Genomic DNA, 19,885 nt, shown 5'->3' with positions numbered 1-19,885 from the left:
TAAATCAGTCGTAAGCAACTCGTATTTAATATAATTGATTGAAATTTTATGAAAAAAGTATTCAAATTACACCCCAGAGTTCAAAAGTTTAAAAATAAAAGTGTTTTGAAAAAATCAGTTTAACATAATTGCTTATTACACTTGCTAATTTCATTGTTAATTTTGTTAAGTATTTTGTTCTAAGTAAATTTTATGAAAAAAAAATATTAATTCAAATTACACCCCAAGTTTCAAAGTTCAAAAATAAAAGTGTTTCGAAAATATCCATAATACAATACAATGCGTATATTTATCGCCTATATTGTGCTAGCTAGCTAATTTCTTTGTTAATTTTGTAAATATTTAGAACTAAATACATTTATGAAATTATGATTTTTCAATTATATTTTTAAAAATAAACCTTAAAACTCTTTAGTCTTTCGATGGCGCTAACCTTTATAAACGCATATTAAAATTACGTTGTCCTAAACTGCGTAGTAGTGAGTGAGTGAAAATTGAGCAGAGGTAAACACGCGGCCATAGCGTCGCATTTTCTGAACGGGACAGTTTGGGTTCGTAACTCAAAAGTTTTCGAAATAGATACCACAGAGGCCTGGAAGATGCGCGCGCATCCTACGGTACGGTACGGTTGTAAAGGGATGAGTATACACCAAAGGGGATAGTTAGGCTGCCAAAAGGGTCCGAAAGGTTTCTTGGTCAAAAGTGAAACGGTAAGGGAGAATGGCCGATCGTAGGCCCGAAGCTCTCATAGAACAAGCGGTCACTATCATCCACGAAACAAATGAAAAACCCGATAGTAAATCGGCAGTTGCCCCGCTCAAAGTGGGCTATGGACCACTCATACCACCTCCACCACCCCAAAGGGGCAGATTGGTAGCAGATACCATGAACTCTTCCCATAGAAGTATAAGGGATAATTCAGCAAAACCTGGTAAGTTCAAAATTCAAAATTTTGTATTTGAAATTGAAATAACTTTTTCTGTGTGGCTTTGAAATCAAAATATTCCTGCAATGAGGTTTTTATCATATATTCGATTAGAATTATTCATAATAAAAAAGTTTAAATCTCATAGGAATTTTGGTGGAATTTTGCATTGGGTATAAATAAATACACCAAGACTGCACGGTATTGATTGTTTCAATTTGTGCTTAAAATTTTAATTGTGCAGAATTTTAAACAATAATGAGTTAAGTAAAAACATGGAGAAGTTATTATACGCATGACGTCCCCCTAAACTATATTTTATCATAATTAAATTAACCTGTATTATTCTTATTTCAATAAAATTCCGAAATTCGCTGAAAAGCATTTTAATTCTTTCAATGGGAAGCTATTGAAAATTTCGAACAATACATTAATTTATTCATACCGGTTCTTGGAATGTGACGTAAGGCCAAAAATCATGGATAATTAAGCGTGGAGTGGGAATTTAGCGTAATAAAATTGAACAATTAAAACTATACACTGCTAAAGAATGTAATAATATTAACATATACGAATAAAAACAATATCATTCGTAATAACCTAAAGAATAACTGACACACGGTATACAATTTTACTTCAGGTTACAAACATCTAATTCATTCCTGCATCCCTGATATTTAAAAATAGATTTCGGAATTAATTTAAAATGCCCTTTAACGAAAATCAGATGATTAGAAATGCGTAACAGTCTAAGACATTCATATCAATTAAGTTTAAACTATGACGTTGCACCTATTATTTAAAGCGCTCCTTTACTGATAGGAGTTCGCTGCAACGGCGATAAAACTCTAATCCTTTTAAGATTTTAATCTTCGACAGAGGAATCATTATAACGGTAGAGGAGAATTATATAGAAGGGCTTAAGAGAGAGAGATAAATGTTGTTTAATAACTGAAATGCCATCATACCGTCTTATCTAAAGACTGCGGCTCGTTCCTTCTTCGTGACATCGTCCATAAAATATGTTTCAAAATAGAAGGATTACAAAATCTCTTACCGGTCTTACGTGGCGATTAAGTCGAGTAAAGAGATTCATTGGGAAAAGAATGATCGGAAAAACAAGGAAAAATTCATCCACGCGCAGATTTAAGTTATTAGATACGGAAAATGCTGTCATTATTTTTCTACAGAGCGAGGTCCCCAAACATAAATGTAATGTTAATTCTTTTTAATTTTTTCAGTAAATTTTTAAGGGTCTGATTGGGACTGGTTTTTGTTATGTGGCATAATTTCTGTGTATGTCAAAGTGTGTCAATTAAATGTGTATAAGTATTTTTAAACGAACGAATGTTTTGTCTTATGTAAAACGTTCTTTCGAGTCCATTTTTGATTGACATTACTAAAAAGAAAAGGTTATTTCAACCGAAACTCTTTTTCCAAAGAATACCTGTACCAAATTATGTTTAGAAAGCTCGTATTGCACGTTTAGAAAGCCTATAGCTTCGAAATTCCATCATTGGAAGCTCAGAATCGCTCAAAATGTGTTGCAAAAGATCATATTATTAAATGTTAGAAGTCTGATATTCGCTCAAAGTACGTTAGAAGGCTCAAGTTACCTCAAACGCTAAGCCCAAATAAGCTCAAAATAGCGTTTTAAAGTTCATTTCACACAAAATTTTGTTAGAAAACATCTCAAGGATGTTTCGGTTGACGGTTTCATAATATAATTGACAAAGTAGGTTAGCTAGCGTTAGCTAACATAAAATTATTTATCTATCTATTCACTGATTCAGAGATAATGTAAACAAAAATAGGTTTGTTATGTCTGAATCAACTAAAGCTTCTATCATAAAAATAAAATCTAATAAAACATCTCAGGGTGGTCCCCGAAAACTTAAAATCCCCAATTACATAAAAGACGAGTTATATCTTCATAAATATTTCCAATTCTACAATTCAATAACTTTCTTTTTTCACGTGATAGACGAAGTACCACCCAGAAATGGCAATGGTGTTTATAACAACGGCCGAGACTCGTTGGAATCACGGACAACTGCTCGTATACCGGTCAATCACGTTGCCCCTGCAGTCATTCCCATTAACCTATCACCGGCCAAGACCCACGATGACCACAAACCCAAGAAGGTCAAAGATACCCACCGAAATGTTCCCACATCGGCTGGAGAATGGCTCGGAACCAAAACATCGTACGAAACAGGACAGAAACTTCTGGCCTTGACAAAGAAAGGGGATTGGTTAGCTGTGGAAACTCTTCTAAGGCAAATGGAAAAGGGGGAACAGTTACCGGAAATACCTGATGACGTGAGTAATTTTTAAAAAAATCAAAAATATGTAATAGGTGCTAGGCTTAGAAAGGAGCTAAGTTCTCTAAGGTTTCCTATGAATCTAACTAAACTTCATTTTCTGGTAACGTCAAGAATAAGGGAGTATCAGGAACGGTGCCATAACATTTTGTCTCTCCTTTCTATAAACAGTGAAAACCCAACTCTTCATAGTTCCGATTTATCTCGGTAGTGGCGTTGTAGATTGCTGATATTTCGCGTTTTATATTTACTTTTGGTATTACTTAAAACATAGCGCAATACTGTACCAAATATAGTAATTAAAATTGTCTGGAAAGTAATAAAGTACCGGTACATACAGTTTATAATTAGAAAATGTTGCCATACAGCAACAAAAAGGCGTACGATACAAGCCAAATAATCGTCTTCAAAAATAGGACCTGCTGTAGTCCTAAAATTAAAACAATGACCTATAGTTTGAACTTTGAACGACAACATATTTCGGCGCGCTTGTCTCTTCTAATTCGATATCCTAGCACCAAATTTTACGTAGTATACTTTACAATTATATCATAGACCACGTACTGTACCAAACAATATATTTAGAGGGACCCACTCACTACACCATTCTAAATTTTATCGTAAAGTCCACCTTTAACCCAAAATTCTGAATTTGGTGTTGGTTCTACTGAAGTATTATTAATTCTCGCTTACATCTATCTACAAAGGGTTACGTACAGAATCATTAATTCTCATACACACACCGTTAAAAACGAGACCCGCATTACGTATTAAGTCGAGGATTAGAACGACAAATAAAAAAAAAGTTTGCAAATAAAAATATTCATCGCAATCTAGTTAATAGCTTATAAAGGTGTGGTCTTTGGGGGAAACACTGTGAACTACGACTCTTCAAACCTCTCAAAAGAGTTCAGGTAAAATTCAAAGCGATATTACAAGGGTTTCCCGGTTTGTTCTCTGCTTTCTTTTAGAGTTGAACATTTCTTTAGATTTAGGTGTAAATGTCAGCTGAAGGTCCGAGTTGGTATTGAAAATAGTAGAACGCTTTACGTTGGTTTGAAGTTAAGTTGAAAGGGTATTGGGTTTTTGAGTATGGATAGGCGTTTTCCGGTATAGTTTGCGGGTATGGAAGACTTAAAAATGAGTCAGGGATGTCAGTGGGTCACGGGTCTCGGAAATGTCGCTCCATTCGATCGTCTTTCATTAAGATCGTTTGAAGTAATTCGTGGCTCGTGACATTTAAAATAAACACAGAAGGGTCTTTTACAAAGGTCTAAAAGATTCAGGGGACAAGCTTTGTACAATATTTATTTTTAATAGATCTATATAACCCTTGGTTATAGCGTCAATTCAGATCAGTTTTAGTCATAATTCACAGTCTTTATTCTTTAAAATATAGTGGTCTTTGAAAAAGGGGTCCTCAGTGAGGTCTGTTTATTATTTTACCTAATGTATATAGGAATGTAATTAACAAAATTGAACAGTTTATTGGCGTCGAACTAAATGGATCAAAGCTAGAGTGACGACGTCAGTTACAAAACCAATATATCGCACAACAGTAGATGTCCCCTTGATCTTTCAAACCCTCCCTGGCATTAAAACAAACGTCCAAATTTGACAACACCATTACCAGGCAATAAATTCTTGACCTTTGTCATAAAACGAGGTATTATAGCTAAGCCTAATTCATTCAAGGGGTTAGCGGACCGTATAATCGTTCGGCCCCTTCGTTTTTTTTCACACGTACCTACCTACAAACCTTATATAACAAAAACAACACAAAGCCTAGTTCCGTCTCGCGGGGTTTTAAGTCAATGTCTAGGGAGCGTAGTAAGCATTAAACGTATTGAAAACGAGCTTCACGGGTCCGTGATAAGGACCATATACCGAGTGTTGGTTCAAGATTGGGGGCAGCTTCAACCTATAAGCTTCAGGTTTGGACATGGTTTTACTTATTCACGAGAGCCGTGGACAGCTTAGTTAGGGCGCGATAAGCGACACAAAAAGTAATAAACATTAATCTTTTAGTCCTAGAGAAAGAGCTACCAGAGCTTTTATCTCGATGAATGGCTCAATAAATCTAATAACCCTATAGTAAACATGGGCCAGAATGGCGACCAAAAGTCCCGGCACGAGGCCTAGCAATGAAAGAATTAAACTTTTGTAAACTCCTATAATATTGTACCTGATTCAAAAACAATTATATCTAATAAATTGACCAATATCCTACAATTTCCTTTCTAAACCGGAAGTGTCCATACTGCAAACAGTTTAAACTTCCTGCGTACAAATCTTTAGTAGGTCGAACAAAACTTCGTTCGATTTCAGTTGGCCTACTCACACCAACGACAGGAAACAGATGATAGGTCTTAAACGTGATAACCGGAAGTCATACATATACATATATAAGTTTTCGCGGTATGTGTACCTTAGAATAAAGCGGAAGTAAACCATTTTCTTGGCCCTGTATATATGATAGGAGACTGGAATGACGCCGCTTATGTACGCCATACGAGACAACAGGGTATTCATCGCGGAGAAGTTGATGGAAGTAGGCATGAGTATCAACAGCAAAGCTAAAGTAAACTTCAATTTTCTATGTCTGAATTGTTTGCTTTTAATCATAAGATGCATTGACCTTTCCTTGTTTTTAAACACACCATTGAAACTTGTAATCGTAGGGTTTTAAAGTGAGGTCTTAAACTTTTTTGGTTGCGTTTTATTAGGATGGTACGACAACATTGCATTTAGCAGCAACGAATGGTCGGGAGGACATGCTAAGAGTCCTGATGAACCGAAAGGCTGACCCTAACATTATTGGAGGAGTAAGAATTAAAACAACAGTTTCAGTTTACAAATTCCTCACTGGTTATTTTGATAAATTTTAAATAGCAAAAAACGCAATTGCCAATCCACATATTAGCCAGCCGCAATACCGGCGCGGTGATTGTCCCCTTGCAATTACTTTTGCGTAGTTCGCCCAAGGAAGCCCGTATGCAAACTGACAGAGTACGTTCAAAGACCATGGATTTAAAATTGGAACGAAAGGGAAATTAATAAATATACTTTGCCAATTAGGATGGAAACATTCCATTATTTTTGGCGGTTGAATGTGGTAACCACGGTGCTTGTAAAGAATTGTTATCCGCTTTAGCCAAGGAACAAGTCACATTCCGGCACCCAGTAACCGGGCAAACGGTGCTACACATTGTTACGACCAGAAAGGATGTAGATTTGTTAAGGTACTTCTTGGAGTGTGGCGGTGACTTGGACATACAAGATGTAAGTCATTGAGACATGGCGCTTCGTCAAGTATATCGTTAATGCGTTTCAAATTAAATTCATGTATAATAGAATCAAGGTGTATGTCCTCTTCACATCGGGGCCAAGGATGGAGACGAAAACATTGTAAAATTATTCCACCAACATCACGCTAACCCTAACTTACAGGACAAGTATGAAAGGACACCGCTTCACTTAGCGGCTGAAAAGGGACATACCACCATCGTTGAAATGTTGGTGGATAAGTTTAAAGCCTCGGTGTTTCAAAGAACAAAGGTAATGTATTATGGAATTTGCATAATTTTCAATAATTTTTGGAATTAACTGCAGGATGGTAGCACATTGATGCATGTAGCAGCAGCTGCGGGTCATCCTGCAACTGCATTAGTCTTTATAAGAAAAGGAGTGCCTTTGCATATGCCCAACAAGGTTTGTTCAAAATATTCGATTATTGAGTACATTATACTAAATGTTTGACTTCGACTACACTAGGCTGGAGCAAAATGTATCCATATGGCGGCTAAAAGAGGACACGTTGACGTCGTAAAAACGCTTTTACAAAAAGGAGAACACGTGGATTCCATGAATAACGTAAGATATTTGCATTATAAACATCAACCGAAAATTCAATAATAATCTTTGAAAATAAAAACAATGTTTTTGAAGGAAAATTATACAGCTTTACATATCGCTGTTCAAGCTGGTCAACCTGAAGTGGTAGAGACCTTATTGGGGTTTGGAGCGCAAGTGCAACTAAAAGCCGGAGATGTAAGTTAAATTTTTAATGGATTAATTCATAGATAAATCTGTTTAAATTTCAATTTAATCACCAGCAAGCCGAAACTCCACTGCATATTTCAGCCAGAACCGACCATGGTGAACGATGCGCTGAAATGCTGATTAAAAGTGGAGCTGACGTTAACGCCATTCAAATAGTAAGGAACTTCTTCAACAAATATTTAAATTTAAAACTAAATCGTATATTTTCACCCAATCAGAAAGGAGAAAGTCCATTACACTACGCCTCATCGCATGGTCATCTTAAAACGGTCAAGTTGCTATTGGAAGACGATGCCAATTTGGCCATTAAATCAAACGTAAGCATTCAATCGAATCAAATTTAATTAATTAAAAAATAATCTAATCTAAAATTATGTGCAGACCGGAGAAACACCACTTCACGTGGCAGTCAAGAATTGTCACTATCCTGTAGTGGAGGTCTTAATTGAACATCTCAAAAAGAAAAATAAGTTATCCCAAGTTATTAACGAGCAAAACAACGATGGTGAAACCACGGTTCATTACGCGGCGAGATTAACGAAAGAACAAATCCACAGTGCTAATGAAGACGCGGAAATGATGAAATTACTACTACAAGTCGGTGGCGACGTCACGAAAGAAACATACGCTGTAAGAATTTCCTACTTCAGTTCAAATTCTATTGAAATATTTTCTAAACATTTGGCCAATATTGCAGCTAAGAGAAACACCAGTACATTACTGCAGTCGATCTGGTAATCTAGGTGTACTTCAAGAGATCATAGATTCTTTACCACCTTTTGAATTACAAAGGGCAGTCAACAAGCAAGCCAAAGTGAGAACTACCTTCTTCAACTAATAAAACCCGACTTAGAAACTAACTAATATTGTTTTAGAACGGTTGGTCCCCATTACTGTACGCTTGCGAAGCTGGACATCCTTCAATTGTCCGATTATTACTTCTACATCATGCTAGAGTGGATGTCTTTGACGAAGTGAGTTGTCCCTGATACGGACAACGATCTCAGAAGGCAAATGCCAATAATAGATCTTGTTTCCAAAAAGGGTGGAAAAGCAGCGTTGCACTTAGCTGCGGAATACGGTCGTTTAGACGCGGTTGAAATCCTCCTGGCTCATAAAGCGTTTGTCAATGTGCGATCTAAAGAAGGATTGACTCCTTTGCACGTTGCAGCCAAGAATGGTTTCAACCCGATCGTCAGAAAACTAGTAGATACCCATAGTGCCTCATTGGATGCCTTAACTTTGGTAATTTATTTTTAAACTTCGTAACAGTGAACTTTGGTATTTTGAATGTTTGAATTTTGTCCACAGAGAAAACAAACTCCACTTCATTTAGCAGCGGAACAAGGAAGATTGGAAGTTTGCAGTAGTCTACTTGAAATGAAAGCGGACGCAAATGCCACTGACAATGTAAATTATTCTTTGTATATCTAACTGTAAACTCTTAGGATATTGATCATTTCTGTTCTTATAGTATGGACAAACACCGTTGCTATTAGCAGCTGAGAACGATCACTCGGAAGTTGTCAAACTATTTCTACGTCACAAGCCCGAATTAGTTTCGATGGCCAACACGGTAAAGTCTATGACTCAGTTATGAATTCGGTTAGATTAAAGTTCAAACAGATCAGTAGAATTGTGGACATTTGATAACTGTTTGAATTTTTAATGAATTACTTCAAAAACTGCGTTAACTTATGACGTTCAGCGCACTGAGATGAGCACTTTTTGAAGTCAAGTAAAAATGTAGCAATCATCACAGAATATATGTAACCAGTATCGCTACTAAGTTTTGTTTCCTTCGGTTCAGAATGAAACAACTCATAGTCCGTCCAATAAAAGTTAGCTCTCCTATTGGATGTGTTTAGAGTGGCGATACTGGGTGTAATAATCGCAAGCACTTGTCATAATGGAACTATTAAGCAATCGTTTTTTGTGTTTCTCGCCCTGTTCTTCTCGTTGTATTTTTGTTGGGAACGCGATTACAGAAAGGTTTTACGTGCGCCCACATAGCAGCCATGAAGGGAAGCGTAGCGGTAGTAAAGGAACTGATGAAAAGCAACCGAACCATAGTAACTCTAGCCCGGAACAAAGTAAAGGCCAAAAGATTCGATATTAGAACCAGGAAATGGTCCCATTTCGCTAGTTTATATAAAGATTATGAACAAACGCAGACCAACTCGACCGCCCTGCACTTGGCCGCGGAAGGAGGCCACGCGGGGGTCGTTCAAGTCCTTTTGGAAGCCGGGGCGAGCGCGACCGACGAGAACGAAGAGGGTTACACCGCCCTACACTTGGCGGCACGACACGGACACACCGCCGTCCTCGACGCGCTACGCTCGGCCGTCTCTTGGAAACTCGTTAGCAAGAAAGTAAGCTCGGAATGACGCCGGAGGTTCGTTGGCGGGCTACCCCGTAGTTTCAGTAGTTTTATTTCAAGCGATTGCCGCGACAAAGTAGAAGTAGACGCGGGTAGCCCGCGCAGGGAGCTTGCTAGCCGTAGTTTGCTTAGTAATTTATAGGAACACGATGTTAAGTAGCGTGAGAATTTTGTAGACGGGCTTGACTGCTCTGCATGTGGCTGCTAGTTGCGGCCAAACCGATTTCGTCCGCGAAATGCTAACCCAAGTTCCAGCTACCGTTTCCAGTGAACCACCCGTCGATGGAGAGTTCGAAGATGTAAGTTCGATTCCACGAAACCACGGGAGAAGTACCTTTGAATTAACCATGGACTGATTACCTACGTAGTATGGGTTGACTCCTCTTCATTTGGCTTCCGAATCAGGCCACGAAGGTGTTGTTAGAATGCTGCTCAACAGTGACGGTGTCTTAGCGGATGCCGAAACAAAAAATGTGGTAAGATGCGTTCTTAGACAACTTTGGATGCATTAAAACCTTGTACTCGACTATTATAGGGTACCAGAGCGCTACATCTAGCAGCGGCTGGAGGACACATAGCGGTGGCTGGGCTACTACTTAGTCGTTCAGCTGACCAACTACACGCTAAGGACAAACAGGGTCGTACGCCATTACATATGGCTGCAGCAAATGGTCATAAAGAGTTCGTGGGAATGCTACTGGGTCAAGGAGCCGACATAAATTTGGCGGATAATGTACGTAAGGTATTGACGTTACTAGGGTTAAAACTAAAGACAAATATGTAATTTTTCAGATGGGCAAAACAGCGTTGCACTATACAGCGGACAAGGGATTTCTTGATGTCTTGAAGTTATTAGTTGACAGTGGAGCATCGCCCATGACAACAACACTGGTACAAAATCCATATTTACTACTAAAACAGAAGCTAAGTCATATAAAATTACAGGATGGTAAAGTGCCTCTAGGCTTAGCAGCGGCAGCTGGACATTATCACATCATAACCTATTTACTGCATAAAGAACATGACACGGTAACCTTACTCGAAGACAAAAGCGTAAGTATTTCTCAGGAAAACCAGTTCGTCTATTATTATATTAATCCTACGCTTATAGTTCCTCTTGGACATGATGATCATCGGAAAAACCAACCAAAACAAACCCGTCTGCGAGTTTGTCCTGGTATCTCCAGCACCTATTGATACGGCGGTAAAACTGGCCAACAGTTACCAGAATCTGTCCATCCGTGAGAAAGACAGAGCCAAAGATTTGGAACACATGGCAACGTATTGTCAGACGATGGCATACGACTTACTGTCTATATCAGCCTCCAATAACGATACGGCCCTTCTACTACGGGCGGTCGACTACAAAAGCACTCCATTCCTCGACGTCCTAATCGAACTTGAACAAAAAGATGTCGTGGCCCACGCTGCGGTACAACGTTACTTATCCGAAATATGGATGGGTAATCTGACATGGTCAACGTGGAAGATGGTTCTACTATTTATCGCCTTTGTCTTCTGCCCCTTAACATGGGTGTTGTGCTCTTTACCACTATGCTACCGTTTCTCAAGTGTGCCCATTATCAAATTCATGTCGTACTTAGTCAGTCATATCTTCTTCACCGTTGTACTTAGCTTCACGTTAATGAGTCCATGGAACCCTTTATGGAAAAGTATCCATTTAATCCCGAACTGGCACGAATGGTTGTTGATATTTTGGTTAGTCGGCATTACCCTAGCTGACATAACCAACCCTAAAGATCGCGGTGGGTTAGGTTGGGTACGCGTCGTCATTATAGTGGTTAGCACTTTCGCATTCGCGACGCATTTACTGGCCTTTGCGTACCATGACACCAGGAGTCGACTGACCCTATTGTACATCAGGAACCAGTTCTTGGCCATCGCTTTACTGTTGTCATTTTTGGAGTTTCTGAACTTTTTAACCTTTCATCACTTATTCGGACCATGGGCGGTCATCATTAGAGATCTAATGAAGGACTTGTTACGGTTTTTAGCCATCCTGGCCATATTTTTAACAGGATTCTCCCTCCATCTTTGCGCTGTTTATCAACCTGTTTTCCAACCACCGGATGTGTCTGAGAACGGCGCAGCCCCTCCATTGGCCCAAGATTTTTACTCGCCAATTAGCACCTTTGAAATGTTGTTCTACGCCTTGTTCGGACTTGTAGAACCCGATTACATGCCACCAATGCACCTCAGTCCGCCATTTGCAAAAATCATCGTTAAAGGTATGTCCCAAGTCCTACTACCGGTGGTGATGTAAGTTAAAAACACCTCATTTTTATTTTACTTTAAAGTCGTGTTCGGAGTATACATGATGGTTACGGTTGTCGTTTTAATCAACTTGCTTATCGCCATGATGTCAAATACGTATCAGAGGATTCAAGCCCAATCTGACACAGAATGGAAGTTCGGTCGAGCTAAATTAATTCGTAATATGAACAACACCTCACCGGCACCTCCACCATTAAATATTTTGACAGCAATTCCTGATTTGTTTCAGAAATGTCAAAAGAAAGGTGAGATGGTAGGTAACCTATTCTCGAAGGACAGTTTTAATAAATTCTTTATTTATAATAATAGGGAATGAAACAGGACCAAGAAGTAAGAATACGGTACTATCCATAGCTACTGAAGCGAGTGGAAGGCATATACCGTGGTACAAAAGAAGATTCAAGAGGCAACATGTTATACCATTAGGTAACTACCGAACTTGATAACTCCAAAGTTATTAACCACTAATTAATATATTTACTTTAGCAGGCGGTTCAAGTTCAAACAATCTTTTGAACCAACATGGAAAATTCTTAAGTCAAGTCATAAACTGGTCGAGCGTCACCGAAAAGTACTTGGAACTAACCGGAGTTCAACTAAAATTAAAGCACGATGATCAGCAACAACAACAGAGAAAGAATTGAACCGAACTAACAGCGCCATTGAAGAATAACAAACAATGAACCAAGACTTCGTTAATTTGAAGTGGTGGATACAACTGAATGAGCTTAAGAACCAAAACATTTTTACATGAACATATTACGATTCAAATAGACCTTTTCAACGGAAGTTACAATCACGTATAGACACAATTATAAAGGCAGGTTGAATTTTTAAATGATTGAAGCCACTACAAGCCTTCCATTGAAAAAGGTCTGTTGAAAAGATACGAGTGAAGGAAACGCACACAGCCTAAAATCTAAAGGGCTACTAATCTCTCCAGTTTTTTTCTTTATCTTAAATGTATAACGGCTTGCATATATGAACAACATCTCATTATTAGATCTTCTAATAAGGCAATTGAATTTAGTCTCATACACTATCTCTTTAAATGGATTCTTTCCCCCATCCTACCCTATCGTATTTCAAGAAAACTTATATATACATTTAGCAATACATTTTTTGGTCTTTTTTTCCAAAGAAAATAAAATAAATACGTTTTACAAGACTGCTGTGTGTTAGTTTCTCTTGAAATGGTCTATAATTTGGGTAAAGGGGGCTATATCATTCCAATTACTTCCTTTTCCCCTCACACATCTGGTTTTACAAGTACTGTATTTAATAATTCCCAATCAATTTCTTCAAGTTCATTCTAAAGATAATGAACTGTTTAGGGAAACTTAACAACAAATAAGTCAACTGCGACAAAACGCTTGGAAACTTTTGTCTGACAAGCAAATCTAAGGCTATAGGAACCAAATGAAAAAGAAAAAAACAAGTAAGGCTCGCGTAACCGAGTTGAAACCTAAAGATAGCGAGGCCAAAAGAGGGGCAGCGAATGTTTATTTTTAGTGCGAGCCTCTTTGCCTAAGTTTCGTTGCTTTTCAAAGATGAAATAGTGTAATTACAGACATCTAATAATAGAGATACCGTTAGATGGAGTACACATCCAAGCCACGATAGTAAAACGTGTCTAGTCTGGAAGAGGCTGGGGATGAACCCAAGGAGTACAGTAATAGAGGAGCGGTAATCCTTTCCAAAATCATAGAAACACGCGGAGCGACCAGAAGAAGATTAACCGGAAGTTATTTCAAACGTCTTTATATAGAACGCTAATGGATTGTGGCAGTCATACAGCGTTGTACTTGAGACATATAGGAAAGAATCAGGGTTTAAGAGTCATGATTTACTTGGGTCGTAGTCTACTTGTATTTAGTCTAAAAGATCAGAACTTTGGTTTTGTAAGAGATACGGTGATATCATTTGAGGATGTCATAGGTCAAATGGTTCGTTTTCCAACGGCTAAATACTCGCAATTATTAAATCGAATCAGGGACCAAGAAATAAGCTAATTGGCAAAAGATATACGTTCTCTAATTACCAATTCTTATGATGCCTCCAAGTTGTTTGGAAGTTCACAAGAAAAGATACAGGCAAATCCTTTCTCTGCCGGAGTGAAGCATCCCCTCGAAAGTAGTTTATAGAACCGTGAGTGATAGCAGTGGCTATCCCCTCGTTTCTAGACTTATAAAGGACAGATTTAAAATTACAGAATTTCATTGGAAAATATATTTCAAGAACTTATTGTTTATATTTATTTCTATAAATTTTATATTGATAGCTTCAAGTTAATTAACTTCTTCCATAAGTCGCGAACACGAGTTATTTCTTCTCCAGGCTTCGAATACTCCTTGGGAAGCTCGAGATAAAAAGGGAATAGATTGCGGCGACCTTAACTATACTTTTTCGGAGAAACTGGATCAAACGCGGACTGAGTTTCTGTATCGACACGCGCGTCAAATAAAAACTTGCAAACAGAAAAACAAAAACTTCAAACCGGCGCAAAAGTATTGCAAAAACGCTGTGTTTTATATTAAAAATCGCTAATTTTCTAGTAAATTTAACGAATTTATAAATAGTGCACATATAAAATATCGTATGGAAATAGTCAATGGGTGTCTGGGGATCTGAAAAAACTCAAGGTAAGTCCAGGAATTTCTTATTTCTACATCAGATAAACATTTTAGATAAGGTGAAATTGAATTCGTGTTTCGAATTTTTCACGCGAAAATGCTCGTTTTTAAATAGCGATAGTTAGCGGGAATTGAAAGGCTGTTTCTATATTAAACGATATTTAAAAGAATCGTGGTTTAACATGAAAGGAGTCTAAAATAGACGCGTTTTGATCACGTGGTCGTAGATTGTACATATATATCAAAGTTGTTCGTCAATACTTCAGAATATAATACAAAATTTCCAATTAATAAACATTTTGCTATCAAATTGATATTTTTGTACTTCAGAACATTATTTTCGTTGTTAATAAAAAAGATATCTTTTAAGATTTCTGATATGGAAAATCCAATCAAATATTTTTAAAAACTGGTTGAAAGTTCAAGGAAATATTTTCCATATCAATTTGTCAATAAGATAATTTTCAAAATTCATTCAAATATAAAGATACAAAACTATAAAAACATTTTAATATCCAAAAATTTCAAATATTATTGCAATGTACGCACTAATTTGAAGGTTAATGTCATATAATGATTTATCAATACATTCTGCAAATTCGACACCATAATCTGAATGTTTTAAGCAGAAAAATAAAATCCGGAAATGTCGCAAAAATGACCTTTATCTATTTTGGGCACCAAACTACAGTCGAACATCGATCGGTGCATAAAAGTAAAAAGCAAAAAAATCCTCAAGATCGGAATCACCCGTTAACAGTACTTAAAACTCGTGGAAGGAAATTGCGCCAGAGACACATAAAGCGCGAAACATGTGGCAAGAACCCTTTTTTAGCTAACTAGACGATTTTACTGTAGACATGGGAGTTTCCGTGCCATCCATGACTTGAAGAGAATTTCACGGGTTATTGCAACATGAGGCGGTAATAAGCTATTAAAATTTGAATGTCTACATGATAATCTCTTTACAAAATGAATAAATATAGAGTCTCTATTATTTGAATTATTTATGGGACTATCTAGGGATTGAATAAAATTCAAAATATTTTAATCAAAAAGATTGTCGAAATCGAGGCAGTTTTTCTTTTCGTGTTACTTAACAAAACCCCGCTTTATCTGTTCGTCTGTAAGTAACGTTATGACAGCGTTTAGCTTGCAAAACATGAAATAAGATGGGGATGGTATTAGATATTTCAGTATTGAAAGTCAGAATTAGTGGCGACTTTGTGTTTACATTTCACCAAAACACCTTAAAAAACATCAATGTCAACAAGAGTATGGGAATATGATAAAGAATTGGCTAGGATCCCTGGTACAACCCCTTTTATACGTTAAGACGGAAGATTACTGGCACCCCAGCAAAACGAAAACCATCCAACTTTGCTAGCTCTTAACTACGGAGCAATATTTAAACATTTAAATTAATAAGTATTAATCGTATTTAAATCGCGATTGGAAAACAAATCCCCCAACTGTCAGTTAGTAAAGTTTAGCTTAATTTTATCACTAATTGTTACAAAGATCCTCACTTATGAGCAGTTGCAAAGATGTCAGTTTTTTTAGGCAACTCCAATTTTTTCAAATTCTTCTGAATTATGTTTAGAAACAACACAGGCTATTGTAGACATTTTTATAAACAATTCTATTATATTTTTGCCAGATTTCATGGACCTATATTTAGCTCCATATTTCGAATTTCATCAAAAAGAGCGCTTGATTTTTAACCCCTATTTATATCCTATTCTAAAAATATCTTCCAAGTTCAAAGGTTATACCATCCTGTACAGTAAATTTGCCAATTGGCATAATGACACGAATGGAAAAAAAAACTTATAGCTCTCTATTCAAAATTTAAAGCAAACTCCGGCTGGTTGGTAAATAGAAATAGTTCTCTCAGAGAAACTTTTACACCCAATGGTGTACGGGAAAAATACCAGCGAGTATAACCCGGGGATACAAACCGCGACACGACGTGTTTTGGAAGATCTTGGCGCTGGATTCTCGATTAGAAATGACGTAAGGGGTATCGGAATTTTTATAGGAGCAGAGAGAGAGAGATGGGCATCATTGTAGGCACGCTTCTTCCCATTGTTCCAAACCTCGAAATAGAATCAAGTGCCACCTCGTGCCAGAAAATGTCAAAAGCTGTAAATCCTTTTAACTTCAAGAAAATACTCTATACACTTTCCTTTCTTCTTCTTCTCTGTTGGTTTTTAAGGCAGAGTTAAGAATAACTCCATAGCTATAAACCCAAAACCATTAACAGCCCAGGACGAAATTACAAACCCTGTTACGGGGTTGACGTGCAAAGGGCAACTGGCTCACTTTTATCAAGGTTTATGTTCGGCGGGCTGATGTTTAAGCTTACTACACATATAGAGCTATCTCAGAAGCCTTAGCGCTGACTGCCAAAGCTAACCCTATAACCTCACAAATGAGATGGCCCTATTGAGGTGTTGAGTAGTGCACGTGATTTCGCACCATAACTCGAGCTTTGGCGCGAGATTTTTTACAAACGCGCAACCATGTGTTGTAAGCTTAAGGGTTAGTGATCGTTTGTAGACTTTGCCTCTGGTTCCGTGGTGGTGGTAGTTGGTCTTTATATTCAAAAAGAAAATAGAGGTGTCTTATAAATGCTATGTATACGTTGGAACCCGGCCAATGTTTAAGTTTACAATTCAACAGGTAGGGTGAGCCAGTTGTTCACGCTCAGCGCTCATTCCATTTAAAAACCTTTCGGTCTAATATAAACATTGTTACAATAAGAAGGGTAAAGCTAGCTAGCTAGCTATAAGTATAGTTTCAACCTCTACTTCACCTGGTGTTTGTCCATCAGCTATAAGTATAACGATAAAGTTCATAAGGTATGTTCCATAGGTTTGTCACCGGTTACAAACTGGAGCTTGTCATGAAGTGACGACTGACCAAGGTCATAGATTCGAGGTAAAGCGACGCCTGGTGAAGCGCTGTCAAATTTGGGCTTAGTACAGACAAAATAGGAGAAGATGGAAGTCTTGCAAAATTAACAACCGAGTGTAGGACTTCAATTCTCGCTTCCGTCGTTCTCGAACTAGCTCGAGCTGTAAGTCTCTAGCATTAGTGTCATACTTATGGAACATATGGTCTACTTATATCTAAAAAAGCCTGAAAGAAAGGCCAACGATAAACGATACCCCACGCCCACGGTGACATAGTATATTTTTGTCCAAAGTTTCATCAATAATCCCAAAATAAAAAATATTTATATATATCCATGCGCTAGTGACTGACTATACAATTCATTATACATTTTTTGACACAATGACGCGTACACACGCATAAGTGACCTTGCTTTATGATAAGCATCACTGTCATTAACGAAAAAGTGTAATCAATTACGTGAGTCGTGAGTCTATCACGCCTCGCCTAAAATACCGGGTGATGATTCTAAAACCGTATCAGTGTTACGTCAATAAACGTGGGGAACTGCCTTCCGTCAAAAAAATATCTCCAGAACAGCCATGGAATGGAAGAACAACCACCAACATGGTCTTCAGGAACAGATATTTTCTCTCCCTCGCAAAAAAAATGATCTCTAAATAAACTTTACCGAAAATTGGCCCCGAGTAAAGAAGAATTAAAACTTCTATATTATTGGTAGTTTGACGTCGTTGGCTGCCACTGTCTCTCCCAAGGGCAAGAAATCCTCCAAAAATTGCTAGAATGATGGAAGACACCCTCTCTAAACGTGTATGGTGGAAGAAACCTTTTAGTCGCCAAACGCCGCCAGCAATTAAGATCTTAAACGAAGGCGGGCGGGCTATTTGCACCATACATGAATTTACACATTCTTCCTAAGAATATTGAATTACAATTCAGATAATGAACCAAAAATCATTGAATTAATGTTTTATCAGAAGAGGATAATAGAAAAAGGATGACACTCGGCTATCCTTTTATTACTTTAGTTATGTAACATGATTCTTCCCTGGATCATGCACCCTTTTTGTTTGCTCTCCTGCTCACCAAACTTCATATGGGCCTATATAGCACCAAAGGGTGAATTCTATAACTATTTGGTATTTACTAAATCCTCAGCAATAAACCCACAAACCTTGATTGTCTTGACGTGGCTAGGACAAAAATGCACCAGCGCATGCGCCTTGCCAAATAGTTAAGCAGCGTATTTTATTCGGTTAATTTAGTAACCTTGCTCCAAATGTTTTGATGATGTTGGGATCGAAGAATCATGTTACAATTACTTTGCCTTGTGGTAGCTACACTTTTCTCGAAGAGAAGCAAATATTATATACTTCTGGTATTATTAAATTGAGCGTGGAGATTTTACTTAGTAAACAATTAAACAAACCTTCTGGACATGATAGGAGAGACTAATATTCACGAGAGACTAAAATAAATTCATGATATACTACTGGCATAGATAGAATTACTCCGTCAACCCTGGGACCACCTAATGAATCAACGATAGGGTTGGCGGAACGTCAATAATTTAAGAGCCGAGTAGCTTGTTATGGCGCTCAAAGATTTTAGGGAATTATCCGATCAGACTGGCACAAGAGGTCGTACAATTTCTATCTATTAGACAACTCAAGGTGCAGCTAGATTTATTCTGCTCTATTTTTGAGCAGCACAGTGAAGATCTCTGTCTTTCAAACGTTATACAATTTTAAACACTGATTATAGTAAAAATAATAAGTCCCAATGGTTGTAGGGTTGCAACAATGTTTCTCTTATCTTCACTTGTCTTCCATTGGTCTTTTTGAAGCGAAATTAAACCAATGCTAAAAGAGATATTATAGTTGACAACGGTGAATTAACATAACTCAAACATAAAGGCGGAATTTTAAATTTCCTTGTTTAGGGGTTTTGAATGTTTGGGAGGATTGAAAATCTCTGACTTTTCCAACATATCTGACTAAATTTTGACAATATTCCTGATCATTTTGAGGTGTTTACCAGAGTCCACTTCATAATTACACCTGGGCCCATATTTATCATTGCTCGAAGCAATCATGGTTTGATATATCGAACGAAATCCCTGACATATCGCTGACTTTTTAGGAAAAATGTTTAAATCCCTGACTTATCCAGGTTTTCCAGATTCTGTACGAACTCTGCCCCATGTTCATTGACCTTTAGCACTCAGTTTGACCCCAGATACACACCCTTTACTTCATCCCTAACTTATCAGAAACACCATGTTAGTATAAATGACCTTTAGCAATGCCCTTACGCGCGATACCTATGTTCACACCAAATACAAAAA

General features: G+C 37.6%; 2 protein-coding genes across 3 annotated transcripts in view; both read left to right on the top strand.

Moving 5' to 3' along the window:
- Positions 1-611: 611 nt before the first annotated feature.
- On the top strand, positions 612-13,138 carry nompC (no mechanoreceptor potential C). The gene is made up of 29 exons (XM_089870063.1): positions 612-931; positions 2,910-3,247; positions 5,729-5,830; positions 5,976-6,074; positions 6,142-6,258; positions 6,328-6,531; positions 6,604-6,807; positions 6,862-6,960; positions 7,024-7,122; positions 7,198-7,299; positions 7,365-7,466; positions 7,530-7,628; positions 7,693-7,941; positions 8,009-8,125; positions 8,187-8,285; positions 8,356-8,556; positions 8,623-8,721; positions 8,786-8,887; positions 9,300-9,404; positions 9,486-9,683; positions 9,868-9,990; positions 10,060-10,167; positions 10,227-10,424; positions 10,484-10,582; positions 10,637-10,744; positions 10,803-11,940; positions 12,010-12,231; positions 12,296-12,412; positions 12,473-13,138. The coding sequence occupies exons 1-29, from the start codon at positions 721-723 to the stop codon at positions 12,628-12,630; spliced, it is 5,217 nt and encodes a 1,738-aa protein (XP_089726189.1). The 5' UTR covers positions 612-720; the 3' UTR covers positions 12,631-13,138.
- A 1,164-nt stretch (positions 13,139-14,302) lies between these two features.
- RhoGAP102A (Rho GTPase activating protein at 102A) overlaps positions 14,303-19,885 on the top strand; it is a 26,564-nt gene continuing 20,981 nt past the window's right edge. Inside the window, exons 1-2 of one of the 2 annotated variants that reach the window (XM_089870060.1) lie at positions 14,303-14,628; positions 17,497-17,701. Coding sequence is in view for 1 of the 2 variants with exons in the window: in XM_089870059.1 (XP_089726185.1) it covers positions 14,598-14,628 (31 nt within the window). In the remaining variant the exon portion in view is untranslated. The remainder of the gene's footprint in view (positions 14,629-17,496; positions 17,702-19,885) is intronic. The other variant, XM_089870059.1, reaches the window with a different exon arrangement.

The sequence above is a fragment of the Phalangium opilio genome, unplaced genomic scaffold (assembly GCF_054372755.1).
Source record: "Phalangium opilio isolate 3A_F unplaced genomic scaffold, DU_Popi_V2 ptg000031l_1, whole genome shotgun sequence".
Lineage (NCBI taxonomy): Eukaryota > Metazoa > Arthropoda > Arachnida > Opiliones > Phalangiidae > Phalangium > Phalangium opilio.
Note: the sequence above shows the minus strand (reverse complement) of the source record. Positions and strands in the feature narration are given on the sequence as shown.

Bases quoted from the DNA above. Each gene is read 5' to 3' on its own strand.
- nompC (XM_089870063.1), top strand. From the start codon at position 721: ATGGCCGATCGTAGGCCCGAAGCTCTCATAGAACAAGCGGTCACTATC. The intron at 7,942-8,008 runs GTAAGAATTTCC...CCAATATTGCAG, and splicing joins TCACGAAAGAAACATACGCT to CTAAGAGAAACACCAGTACA. The intron at 8,888-9,299 runs GTAAAGTCTATG...ACGCGATTACAG, and splicing joins TAGTTTCGATGGCCAACACG to AAAGGTTTTACGTGCGCCCA.